Source organism: Talpa occidentalis, unplaced genomic scaffold, assembly GCF_014898055.3.
Source record: "Talpa occidentalis isolate TD23 unplaced genomic scaffold, MPIMG_talOcc4v2.1 talOcc4.9, whole genome shotgun sequence".
NCBI lineage: Eukaryota > Metazoa > Chordata > Mammalia > Eulipotyphla > Talpidae > Talpa > Talpa occidentalis.
Genome location: NW_023605305.1, coordinates 42,795,308 through 42,808,696, shown reverse-complemented (window position 1 = coordinate 42,808,696; position 13,389 = coordinate 42,795,308). Strand labels below are relative to the sequence as shown.

The 13,389-nt window shown below is 32.8% G+C and overlaps 1 protein-coding gene across 2 annotated transcripts in view; it reads left to right on the top strand.

Moving 5' to 3' along the window:
• The window catches only part of PRKACB (protein kinase cAMP-activated catalytic subunit beta), a 112,468-nt gene that overhangs the window by 45,581 nt on the left and 53,498 nt on the right, over nt 1–13,389 (top strand). Inside the window, exon 1 of one of the 2 annotated variants that reach the window (XM_037500688.2) lies at nt 4,142–4,512. The exons of the other annotated variant lie outside the window; for it this stretch is intronic. Within the exon in view, the coding sequence (XP_037356585.1) occupies nt 4,329–4,512 (184 nt within the window). The 5' untranslated portion in view covers nt 4,142–4,328. Of the gene's footprint in view, nt 1–4,141; nt 4,513–13,389 lie in introns of those variants that run through there. 2 annotated transcript variants of the gene reach the window in all.

Here is a 13,389-nt window from a genome sequence, read left to right as displayed (position 1 = left end):
TAACAAACCAATGTCTATAGATGCCACCATAATTAACAAGGAAAAATGAACATTTTCTCACAATGGAGATGAGGCAAGGTTGTTCACTTTCACCACTCTTTTTCAACATTGTACTGGAAGTTCTAGCCAGTGCACTATGACAAGAAAAGTAAATCAAAAGCATAGAGATCAGAGAGGAAAAACATAAAACTGCATGTATTCAAAGATAGCATGATTGCCTATGTATAAAGACCTTTTTATTTTTGAGTTATTTTGCTTAGCATAATCTCTTCTAGTTGGATATGGCAAGCTTTCATCTTTTTTATAGCTGAGTAGTATTCCATTTTGTGTGTATATGTGTGTGTGTATGTGTGATATCTTAATCTACTCGTGTGTCATAGAACATTTGGTTGTTTCCATTATATAACTTGGCTACTGTAAACAGTGCTGCAAAAGGAATAAAAAAAGTGAAAACAGAACAAAAATATCTAAAGAAAGAAACGGGTCCTAAAACTAATAGTTTAACAAGATTGCTGAATACAAGGTTAATAAATAAAATGCCATGTTTCTATATACTGGTAATGAAAATTATAATCATCTTTTAAAGTATCCTTTTATTATAGCTCCAATTAAAAAAAATGCTAAGTCTAACAAAAATATGTGCAGGATCTGTTATGCTGAAAACTATAAAGAACTAATGAAAGAAATCAAAGACTCATGTATATGAAGACATATACTAGATCATGGATTGAAAGAGTCAAAATAATGAAGACATCTTTTCTCCCAGTATACACAACTTCAGTAGTCCCAGCAAGATTTTTTTTTGAGGTAACAACATTGGTTTGCAACACTGTATTTGACTTAGAGGTATAGGATCACACGCTTGAAGGCACCCATAGTTCACCATCATATTCCGTTATGCCCCCTCCCCACTTTGCTTTTCCCCTCTTCTCCCTATGATAGCCTCAATTCTACAGTCAAATTTCTAGGTTTTGTCATTGGTTTGGTTTTATCTGACCTTTGGTTTTGTTTCTCTGTATTCACATATAAATGATACCATGTTGTATTTTTCTCCATCCGACTTATTTCCCTTAGCGTATTTCAGTTCCATTCATGTTATTGCAAATGGCAGGAGTTTTGTTGTTGTTTTTATATATCTCAGTTGTATTCCATTGTGTGTATTTGTGTGTGTCTGTGTGTGTGTACAAAATTTCCTAATCCACTCATCTGTCTTGGGTACTTAGGTTGTTTCCATAATTTAGCTGTAGTAAATAGCGCTGCAGTGAATATAGGCATGCATATATTCCTTTGAATTAGTTCCAGTAGATACCTGTAAGTGGACTTGCTGGATCTTATGGTAGATCTATTTTTAATATTTTGAGATATCTCCATACTGTTTTCCATAGGGACAGAACCAGTCTACATTCCCACAAATAGGGTTTCTTTTTCTCCACATCCTCACCAGCACCTGTTTCTGGTCCCACCTCCTATTATCCTTTCATTCCCACTTCCACTCCTGTGATTGAAAAATGCTGCATTGGAAAAAAATGTTTACTTTTTGTGGTAACATAGTATAAGAGAGGCACTGATATAGGAGCTAGAAAACCTAGATGAATTTGGGCAAGTTACTTACTGTTTATTAATGTGTTTTCTCATCTTAAAGTAGGGATAATACCTGTCATGCTTACTTCATTTGCAAAGTTCTGATGAGCCAATGGAAATCATTTTATATTTTATAAAGTGCTTGGTAAATGTAAGGTATTAACTACTATTAAATGTAAGAAATAAGTCAATATTTATGATTAACTATTAATAGATTATAAGATATGCTATTAAAACAAAATTTGGGTACATGGCTACACATCTTAGTACAAATTAAATACCATAAGGAAGAATAACAAATAATATACTTAAGATTGATTTGAATTATAAAGGAATTTTGTTAAAGCTGTAGTTATTTCTTTCTAACAGTAGATGCCAGTAGAGTTCTTTTTAATAAAGATTAAATCCCGTAACAACATCCATAGCAACAGCTTCCTGGTCACATTACCATATATAGAATTGCTCAGAGGCCTAAAGATTGTATTTTCTATAAAGACTAATAAATATGAAACACTTTCATTGGGAAAATAGGTGCAGATTTCAAATATAATGTTTTCAAAACACTCATCTAGTAAATTTTTCCCCCCATTTTTTATTGGAGTAATTTTGTTGTAAAGCTTATGCATTGTTTTACCTAGGAATTTGGAATATCTGTACCGATTATCATCAAGCAACATTGAATATAAATCTGATTAGACACGTATTAAAAATGAATATAGTGGGGCTGGAATGTTAGAATTAGTTTATGCATTTGACAAGGAAGTATCAGTGTAATAGTTTGGGGAGGTTAATAAGTCAGATGTGAGTGATTGAGTGATTGGAAGCAGGGAAACCAAGAGGTAATTTTAGAAACTCACATTTGCATTAATAAAAATAAGTGAAAATAGAACTCAAAGAAGGAAATAATTTTATAACTGAATATAGAACAAAAGGAGTCCAATGAAAATTTTTTCCAGTTGCACTACCTATGAACAACTTGGTGCTTATTGGATAAATTACAAATACAACCTATCCATAAATAAAATCAAGACATTTTCAATTGTTTGATTATTCTCCTTAGGCCTTTAATTTGTTCATAATGAACAAATACTTTCTTAGGCTAACATATATTTATTGAATATGTAATACATAGTATTTATGAATTGAAGTAATTCACAATTTGCAACATAGATATAAACAAGGAATTTTAATATGAGATTATGAGATCAGTGGAGACAAAAGAGAGAAGAGTTTACTTTTCTAGGAATTACGTGGGAGTCTTCAGTGGCATTTGTGGTGAGCCTTGAGCTAGAATTTTTCCCAAGAGAAGGAGTCAAAGAATTCAGGAATTTTAACTGTTTTTGCCCATATACCATTAGTTTATTCTCTGTAGGTGTTTATTGAAGACTTATTAGACACTTATTCAGTGGTTTTATTTTTTCATGAAACACTGTCAATTGTTAAATGAGTCATACACATGATTTTTAGATGCAAAGTTGCAAATTAAGTTTAGTCATAAAGGTAGTGTTGCTAGTTAGTTATTTAGATAATACTAATTTTATTACACAAAACAAAGTGTACCCAAGTGAGTTGTTATTTGGCAAAATTCTTTAGTTAATGTTTCCTTTGTGTGTGTGTGTGTGTCCTAATATGATTACATTGTTGTTCCTATTTATTCTATTTGTCAAGCAGGAAATATGTATGAACATATTTTTTAGATCGATTTTTTAAAGAACCCCTCCCTCTCTTCTTTCTTTTTCTTTCTTATTATTTAGTTTCCAAAGTGAAAAGCCATACAAATTTCCCATTCTTTAATTAGTTTCAAGAGGGAAGTACTCAAAATCATTGTTGAATAATCACAGGTTACTTTTTTAACCCTACAAATGGACAATGGCAAATTTTATTTACTTTTAATTTAAAGAGGTATTTGAAACTGAGTCCTAGTTCAAGGATGAAGTTAGCAGTAGTCCTTAGTGTTACATTTTAAATATTAACATATCTGCATCAACTAGAAGAACTTTTTTTAGTTGAAATTTCTTGCTGTGACTGATTTTATATAATATTAAATCTTACAGTCTGCTGCTCAGCAGATTGCAAGTTTGATAATCAATGCTAACATGCTAAGTTTTTGTAGTTCCTGTATTTATTAGACTTAAATCAATGAGTTAGCAACATTCAGTTCTTTTTTTAAAATGCTATTTCAGACCTTTTTCTCAGTTATAACACACGTTATAAATTTCTTTTGCAAGAATTTTGTAATGATATTCATTCCATGTCACTTTTTGGTGAAAAGTTAGTTGTTTATAAATGATCACACAATCTGTATATTAGCTAATTTCCTGGGGGGAATACCTTTTTAACATATTTGGAAGAGTTTTTTGGTCTTCAATTGTTTGCATATGGTTATAATGCATATTTAACTAGTTTTCATTAAAAAATTTTTAGCCTGTAATCTATATAAAATCTATTTTTAATGCTCTCATATCATGCATAATTAATAGTAAAACATCATTCTACACAGAGCCTTTTAGGGCAATATTACAAGTCTTTTAAAATCCTCATCTCAAGTTGAGATGGAGAGTTTTGCTAAGAAAGTCTAAGTAATGTGCTGTTTTATATTAACAGGAAACAGAACAGCAGTAGTGGTTTGAATACCCTGCAAACAGGAAGTTTGACACATGCATAGCTCTTAGCTTCTGTGTAAGAAGTTGTTGAGCTCCTTCTGGAAATACTTTCAGTTACTTTAAGTAAAGTGTAAATACACATGAATGGCAGCTTATAGAGAACTGCCCTGTAACCAGTGTACAGGTACAACTACTCTTCAGAAATTGGAAGGTTTTGCTAGCCGATTATTTCACAGACACTCTAAAGGTGCTGCACATGATCAGAAAACAGCTCTGGAAAATGACAGCCTTCATTTCTCTGAACATACTGCCTTATGGGACAGATCAAGTAAGTTTTTCTTTTGATGATACATTATAACTAGAAGCTAAAATATTAATTGGAGTTTAAAATCGAGCATAGAGAACTGTGTTTTGTCTGTTGATTTGCACAAGACACACAGTTGAAAAATTACACAGAAACTTGATTAGAAGTTTAACTAAACATGTTAGTTCATGTTTTGTTTTATATATGACTGTTTAACTTGAATATCAATGGCAAAATTTTCTCAATAATTCTTACATTATTTCTAGTAGTGTGTGTATGTTATTGTTATTTGATTTTGCTTTTTGTTCTTATATAAAAATAAAATACCTAAAATAAAAACACAATGATCAGTTTACTTTTTAAAATTTCTTATATTTATAAACTTTATATTTTGAAAGGGACAAAAAACCTTTGAATTTATAGTTAAATTTCTGTTATGTTTGCCATCTTCTATTTTTAAATGCATGTATGAAAGTTCACTTTCACAAGCAGGTTTTTCTAATATAAAGGCATACTTTGATTATTCTATCTGAAATCTTGTATTAATAACATATCAAAAACTTTTATGTTATAATTCGTTAAAGGGAGGAGAGTTGTTTATACATATATTACATTCTTTCCAGGCATGTTAAAATGTTTGGACTAACTGCTTTGCTAAAATGAAGATATGTAACCATTTTTGGTGACATGCACTTTAAAAGATAAGTTTCACAATAAACAATACCAGTGCCTCCATTTCACATCTCACCTTGGACCCTCCCCAAAGTATTTTTGTCACTCTGATTAAAGGAACAATAGAATTACCCTTGGTGCTTTTGCCCTTTTTGGTGTGTTTGTTTGGTCATCAAATAGCTCTAAGTTTATGCCTCTCTTTCTGTTTCCATTGCAGTTATGGAAGAAAACTCAGTTTAAGAGAAATAAGTTAAGACTGATTTATAAAATTAACTTCTAAGTTTTTACAACTTCAAGCTATTTTAGGGGAAAAGTGAAAGACATATCTGTTCATTTTTTTATTTTTATTTTTTTATTTGGTTTTTACTCTGAAGGTTGATTACTTGTAATTAATCCTTACTATATATTTTGGTGAAAATAAGAAATCACCTAACTTCAAGATAATAAACTGTTGGATATCAAAATGATACATTATTAAAATTTCTCATGGCAAAAGTTTATTACTCATCCTTGTTATTTACTTTTGTAAAATTGCAGTTTTCTAAGGCCTTTGGAAATACTTTTTATGCATTTTAAAGATACTTTAGTTAAAAGTTAAGTGACAAATGAAGATAGTATTTGTGTTTCATTAATACCTGTTCCTCCAAACAGTAGGTGTTTAGAAAATGTATCTCAAATGGATGGGTATCATGGGCTTTTAATGATTGACAGTTATATTTAAATTTTACTCTTCCTATTTTTCAAAATGTGTGAGGACTTTGATGCTTTCTGAGACAATCAAAATCTAGAAATGAAAGGTAATATCAAGAGCTATGATTTATTTTAGAAAAAACAGACTTATGAAACGTTGTAAATTTTTTTCTTTATTGTGATGTCACAAAATAAATAGGAACATTATAACCCAAGTAAAATTAGGTGTAAACTTTGTAACCCTGTAATTACGTAATGTGCTTAATGTAAGAAATACTTCAAGAATAACTGAATGTTCACTATTATTTTTCCACTTTTCCCTCTCATTTGTTTCCCCAAATTATCAAAATAAGCACGTTAATTTTATATATATAATGAAGAGTACTGTAAACATGAAACTCTATTTTCTCATTATGGAATGTGTTGATGTAGAAGAGAAAACACTAATGCAACAGAAAAAGAAACCCTATTTCAGAATTCCAAAGCTAACTTTGGTGGTGAAAACACATATTTTTAGTCATTTATAGAATGAGTTATGGAAGGATTTTTTTGTATATGAAGTTTTCATATGCAAGCCACATTCTTTAAAGCTACTTAAAGAAGTTTTACATGCATGAGTTATTTGTCAAGAAAACAGAATGTTTTATCTCCAATAATAAATAAGCTAAATATATGTATTCCAAAAGTCTTATTTTAATAAATCAACTTAGCACAGAAACTATATGTAATTAAAAAAAATTTCGTTCATGAACTATGAGTAAAAATTTATCAATTTATGCAAGTTTGAATTGTAGCAAATTTTAATTCAAGTTTCTTTTTTCTTTTATAACATTAAATAGAGGAAGAATTGTAGAATAAAAGTCACACAGTGATTTCCAGGTGCCTTTAATGTGTTTCATCTTTCACTCTAAATTAAGTAACAGGAATTCCTGTTGATAACAAATATTTAACAACTGATTCCATGCACATGCAAGTACATGATTTCAAAAGACTGGAAGAATTTTGCTTTTTGTTCTTAGAATGAATGGAGTATTGACACTCATTGAATTCTCTTTCTAGTGTATTTGTTATGGTTAGCTTTTTAATGTTCCTTTAATTATAAATGGTTTGTTGAGTTATACAGTGCTGAACTTGATCGAAGCTTTGCACATTTTAAATCATGGACTTTATTTTTTTAAAACATGGACTTTTAAAAGTTAATGAATATATGATAACAATATTTTTAAGGGCTGAATAGGTCAATACCACCCAACAATTTACTGTGTTCATTTCCCATAAATTAATGGGGTATTTCTTTGACAGACACAAATTGGTGTTAGTGCGTCTGAGATTTAATGCTTCTTTGAACAAATGAGCAATTTTGTATATAGATTTCTTCAGGTAGAATCAGATAGCTAAACTGGTTACAATAGACTGCTTTATCTAGTTAATTTTATCTTTTTGAAACTCATAATCATTAAGAATTCATTTCCTTGCTATTTCTTAGTCCACTGAATCTGTGTCACTGTCAAGTCTAAGCTAGATAACTTTCCCCATTATCCTTTTATCTACTTTTTTCTGTCTGCATCTATTCCATAAGCTTATTGGTAAACTTTCTAAAGGTTTACTGTATCATGGTATGAAGTTAGGCTGTGGGAAAAAAGAAAATCTAATTTTACCTTCAAATACAAGAGTAGGAAGAACAAACATACAAACAACATAATAATCAAGACATAATGAAATAGCTGCTTAAAAATACATAAATAACATTGTTGGTGTTTAGCTTAAGAAGAGATTAATAATAAAGATCAGATGGGATCTTTAAAATTGCTGGAGAATGAATAGCATTTTGTGACACGGAGAAAGAAGAAAACTTTATTATAAGACAACATGAAATTCTGAAAATTAGGGATTGCTTAAAAGATTTAGTAAAGTATTGTCTGGAAGGGTAGTTTGTTGATGATCTTTGAAAGCTTTCTATTAGCTATTCAGCATTTTGTGTTACATTCTAATAGTAGGGAGTTGCTGAAGTTTTTAAAAGAAAAATGCATAGGTTTATGTATTTATCTACTATACCTTTTTATTTGTGCTGAGCACTTAATTTGAACTTTCAGAATACCATTTATTCACTACATGAACATGGTAATGAAGAGGCAGCCAATGGATTCTGTTTATTATGGAACAGTGCTTGTTTAAGAGTTTTTTTCTGCCTGTAATTCCCTTTTAGCTACTTCCACCAGTGGTGAGGTTTGCTTAAAGCTCTGCTCAAATATTATCTCTAACAAAATTATTTTATTCCTCTGCCCTTCATCCTTATTAGGATTCATGATCTCTTCCTATGTCCTTATATCTTCTTATGCTCACTTCTATTATAGTTTATTTTATAGTATTAAAAGTTATATTAGTGCTATAAATTACCAAACTCCCCTATTTGACCTTGAATCCCTAGAAGACATAGAATTTGTCAGTTTATTTTGGTATTGCCAGCATAGTCCTCAATAAATGTTTGTTTTTTTTTTTAATAGAGGCATGTTTTTATTTATTTGTTTGTTTGTTTGTTTTGTTTATACATGCACTGGGTACAGTCAGAAGCGCGGGAGGGTGAGAGAATTCACCAGAGCCAGAGCGGGGAGCAGAGCAGGCAGAAGGACCGAAGTACACTGCTGAGGGGAGCAGCGGGCAGCAGGAGAGGTCTGCTCACCATGTGGGACCCTCCTTTGGTGGCTGGGGAGCAGCCCGGGATCGAACCGGCGCTGCAGAGGCTGCGGGCAGCTTCGCAACCCAGCGCTCAACCGCTGCGCCACCGGGGAGGCCCAATAAATGTTTTTTAAATTAACATTGAATATACTACTGTCTCACACTAACAAACTTCCTATATTATTTACTATGTGTAATCTCTGTAATTTTTTTAAAGGCCTGTGGCAATTAATCAAAAACAGTAAAATCATCCCCAGATAAATACCCCATTCCATAGGTACTGAACTTTTCAGTGTTATCTGTGTATTTTTATCATTATTTGTTAATAAGAATTTGAGTAATCAGATTGTATAGTAAAAATGTTTAAATGATTTGAAATTAGAAAATATTTTCATGGGCTTTTTAGCAATGCCAAGTGTTATATCATGTGTACTAATGTGTGAGAAGTTAGTACTTGTGTGTATTTTTCAAGAAGAACCATTATACAGAGTTAGAGAAGAAGGAAGATTAAGTGTATTCACTAGGTAGTGTCTGTGACTGAAACTATAGTTCAAGTCTAGCAACATTAGTATCACTTGGGAACTTGTTGAAAATAAATCTCAGGTGCCATATAAAACTAAATTGTAGAATCTTCATTTTAAACAAGATGACCCAGCTGATTCATCGGCATAGTAAAGTTTGAGAAGTACTTTTTGTCCCTAATAGCATTTTAATCTGATAACCAAATAATATATCTTCATTGGAGAAAATTTGGAAACCATAGACAGGAACAAAGAAAAAGTAAGAACCATATAATCCCACGCAAAAATAACCATAGTTAATGATTTTTATACGCAATCTATTTTGTGTATAGATGCACGAGTTTCCACCAACATCTAAATTTAGATCTTTCTGTACACAGTGTGTTTTAGAACTTTTTTCCTTATCATAGAGTTGTTCTACAGTACCTTTAGAGATGGTTGGTTTTTATTCATTCATAACTATGTACCACAATTTATTTAACCATCTAGATTGTTGTAAATATTTTGTTGCACAAAAAAAAATGTTGTAGGTAAATCTTTGTGCATATCATTATTCTTATATTTTATAGGACAAATTTGAAGAGCTACTGTGATCATACTGATTGTAGAATTGTGCTAAAGAGTTGCATCCTAGATACATGTAGTATATCCTTTTGGAGTTAAACTTGTTTCAGTATTCAGAGAAGACATGTTTTGATTCATTTGTATAATTATTCTGGTTCATCAAGCATGCTTTATTTTCTCTTTTATTAGTGTTTATCAAAATTTTCTCACTTCTCAAAATTAATTTTTATCAGTGAATAACTGAAAGATACTTTTTAGTTGCTGAGCAGAACATTATCCTTAAGTGTTTCTTGATACTCATCATAATATCTAGCCTAGTTGGAGATTCAGTTGTACTATAAAGTATATTCATTCCATAATTCTGATTGTGCATTATAGCAATAACTCTTACCAAATAACTTCCACATTCTCTGGGTGGAATATTGTATACATTACCACAGAAACATTTACTATCTTTTAGCCATCATTCCAAGCACATTGCATATATTATGTATATAATCCTTTCAACCCAGTAAGATAGGTAATATCGTTACTCATGTCATATAGATGAAGAGATGCCTCACATTGAGGAAAAGTAATTTCTTTCAGGTTGTATACCTAGAAGATGAAATATGAACCCAGGTAATCTGTGTTCAAAGTCTATGCTCTTAGGCACTAAGCTATGAAATTTTTCTCTATGTACATAAGAACAGGTCTCTGATTCCTATAGCAACAATTTATGTCTGAAGTTTCTTATTAGATACAGAGACAGAGTGGACATTATCAGAACCCAGAAGACCATTAGACTAGTCATGAACTTGAAAATAGCTGTCATCCAGAAGGGTTAGTGTCATAATCCTGAAAGACACAGCACAACATGCAGGATCTTGATCTTTTAAAATTGTGGCTTTTGGGTTTCTAAGTTTAGGTATTTTGATCTTTCAGGACTTAACATTTGGGATGGTAGCATTCGGGCTTGTGTGTTTCAGGCCATGGCCAACAGTGCATCCAAAAGGATAAATGATGAAACTGGAAGAACGATGTGTTCTCTGAGAGAATGAATATTATATGCAAGTCCTGAAACAATGACTGCTTTTAGCCCTAGGGTCTGGTTATAGTCATATGACAAGTATGATGTACAAATAAGGCCTCATCTTTTGAATATTCAAATTAATCACTGATACCATCTATTCAAATTAATAGGACTTCTGGGTTTCTCTTTTCTAGGGGTCTTCTACCAGTCCCCTTCAAGTACTATTAAACTCCTAGGAGTTCACTCACTTCAGAGAGGCTACTATTATTTCCAAGTGTTAAATGAAGAACGAAATGGGTATCTTGGTAATAAATTTTAACAAATCTTTGCCTATTCAAGGTAATGACTTTTATCCAGTGCTTTCATCTAGAAATCTTTTTATTTTTTTGAGTTGACTTTTATATATGATATGAAGTATGGAGTGAAGTTCTTTTTTTCCCTTCATGTGCATATCTAATTTTTACTGCACAATTTGTTGAAAAGACTTCCCTTTATCTATTGGATTAGCTAGGCAACTTTGTGAAAAATCAGTTCACCATAAATATTAACAGTTCATTCTCTCTCTCTCTCTCTCTCTCTCTCTCTCTCTCTCTCTCTTTACCCCTCCCCCTCTCTCTGTCCCTCTCTTTTCCTCCCTTTCCTTCTGTCCCTCCCTCTCCCTCCCTCCCTCCCTCTCCCTGTCTTCCTCTCTCCCCCTCTCCCTCTCTCTCCTCTCCTCTCTCCCCCCAACTTTGTTCATTTCCACAATTTGTTTCAGCTGTTCTGGTCATTTGCATTTTCTTTCTTTCCTTCTTTTTTATTTTAAAGATTTAATTTTTGTTTAGAAGAAATGGGGTGGGGTGTAGGCTAGGGGTTTGTGGGTGAGAGGATTCACGGATTCACAAGAGACAGAGTGGGGAGCACAGCAGGCAGATTTACTGAAACATACTGCTAACGGGAGTAGTGGAGAGACAGGAGAGGTCTGCTGCGCCATATGTGGGTTAGCTCCCTGTCCAGCTATCACACTCAGGCCACCGGTGGTGACAGTGCTGAGACTTAACCCCTGTGCCTCCTGGGAGGCCCTCCTTTGCACTTTCATATAAATTTTAGCATAAACTTGCAGTTTCTAAAGAAAATCCTGCTGGGATTTTCATAGAGATCCTATATATCATAGCATATAAAATCAAGATACAAATATCAATAGCATTTTAATGTACTAGGAACAATCTCAAAAATTAACAAACAGTTCCATTCACAATATTTCTAGAAATATACTTAGGAATCAACAAGAATTGTTTACTACTACTACTGCTTTCATTTATTTTTAAAATTGCTGGAAATTAGAAAACATCAAAATAAATGGAGAGATTTCGTGTTCACAGATTGTAGTAGTTAATATTATTGTTAAAATGTCAATCACAAATTCATTTACAGATTCAGTAGTTTGAAAATATAGTTTTATTTCTTAACAATCTGTATGCATTTAGTCTCTTTTTCTTTATATTTAAAGATTTATTTATGCATACAAGAACTGGGGTACAGGCCAGAGGTGCCGGGGATGAGGGGAGCGGTGTGTGAAAGGATTCACCAGAGGCAGAGTGGGAAACAGAACAGGCAGATTAACTGAAATACACTGCTGAGGGAAGTGGTGGGCGAGACCGAAGAGGTCTGCTATGCCATGCAGGTCACCTCCCTGGTAGGTGATCGAACTCATGCTGCAGTGTCTGCCAATAGCTTAATAGTGGTGATGCTTAACCCCCTGCACCACCAGGGAGGCCCTCTTGCTTTATATTAACTATTATCTCCAGTATAAAGTCATGAAGAAGTTTGAGTGCAGGCATCCTTAACTTATTACCAATCTTAGGAGGAAAGTATTCCATCTTTCATCATTATTTATATACAATGTAAGCTATAAACTTCACACACACACACACACACACACACACACACACACAGAGACACATATACACACACCCTTTTATCAGCTTAGGGAAAAATTTTTTTTATGACTGTGCTATTTATTGATTTGTATTTTCTTATATTGTTGATCATACATTTTGGTACAAGATTTGATTTCTCCCTCAGGTGTAGTCCCCATAATTTTCCCATTACCACATCACCTGTGAACCAAAACCTTTGTGCTTTTCCCTCCCCTGTTTTGTTCCCTCTTCTTCCCCTCCCCTGCTGTATGCCTCAGGTCTATAGTTTGCCAGCAAGTTTTGCCTTTTTCCTGACCCTTTGTTTGGTTTTTCTATAGTCCACCTATAAGTGAAACTGTTATAGAGCACCCCTAACAAAACCATCAGATATATATATTTTTTTTCCTTTTGACATTTCACTTGGCATAATCCCTTCCATCTCCATCCGTGTTGCCTCAAATGGCATCAGTTTATCTTTTTTGATTGCTAAGTAATATTCCATTATGTATATGTAGCACATCCTCTTTATCCAGTCTTCTGTTTGGGGACATTTAGGTTGTTTCCTTATCTTAGCTATTGTGAGTAGTGCTGCAATAAACATAGGAGTGCAGATCACCTTTTGAATTAGTGTTTTTGTGTCTTTTGGGTAGATCTGGAAATACTGGATCATATGGCAGATACAGTTTTAGCATTTTTAGTATTTTGAGGAACCTCCACACACCTTGCTGTAGTGGCTGGACCAGTTTACATTCCTACCAGCAATGTCAGAGGGCTCCTTTTTTTTCACATCCTTGCCAGCATTTGTTATTGTCAGTTTTTTAAATGGGGACCATTATCACAGGTATGAGGTAGTATCTCATTGTGGTTT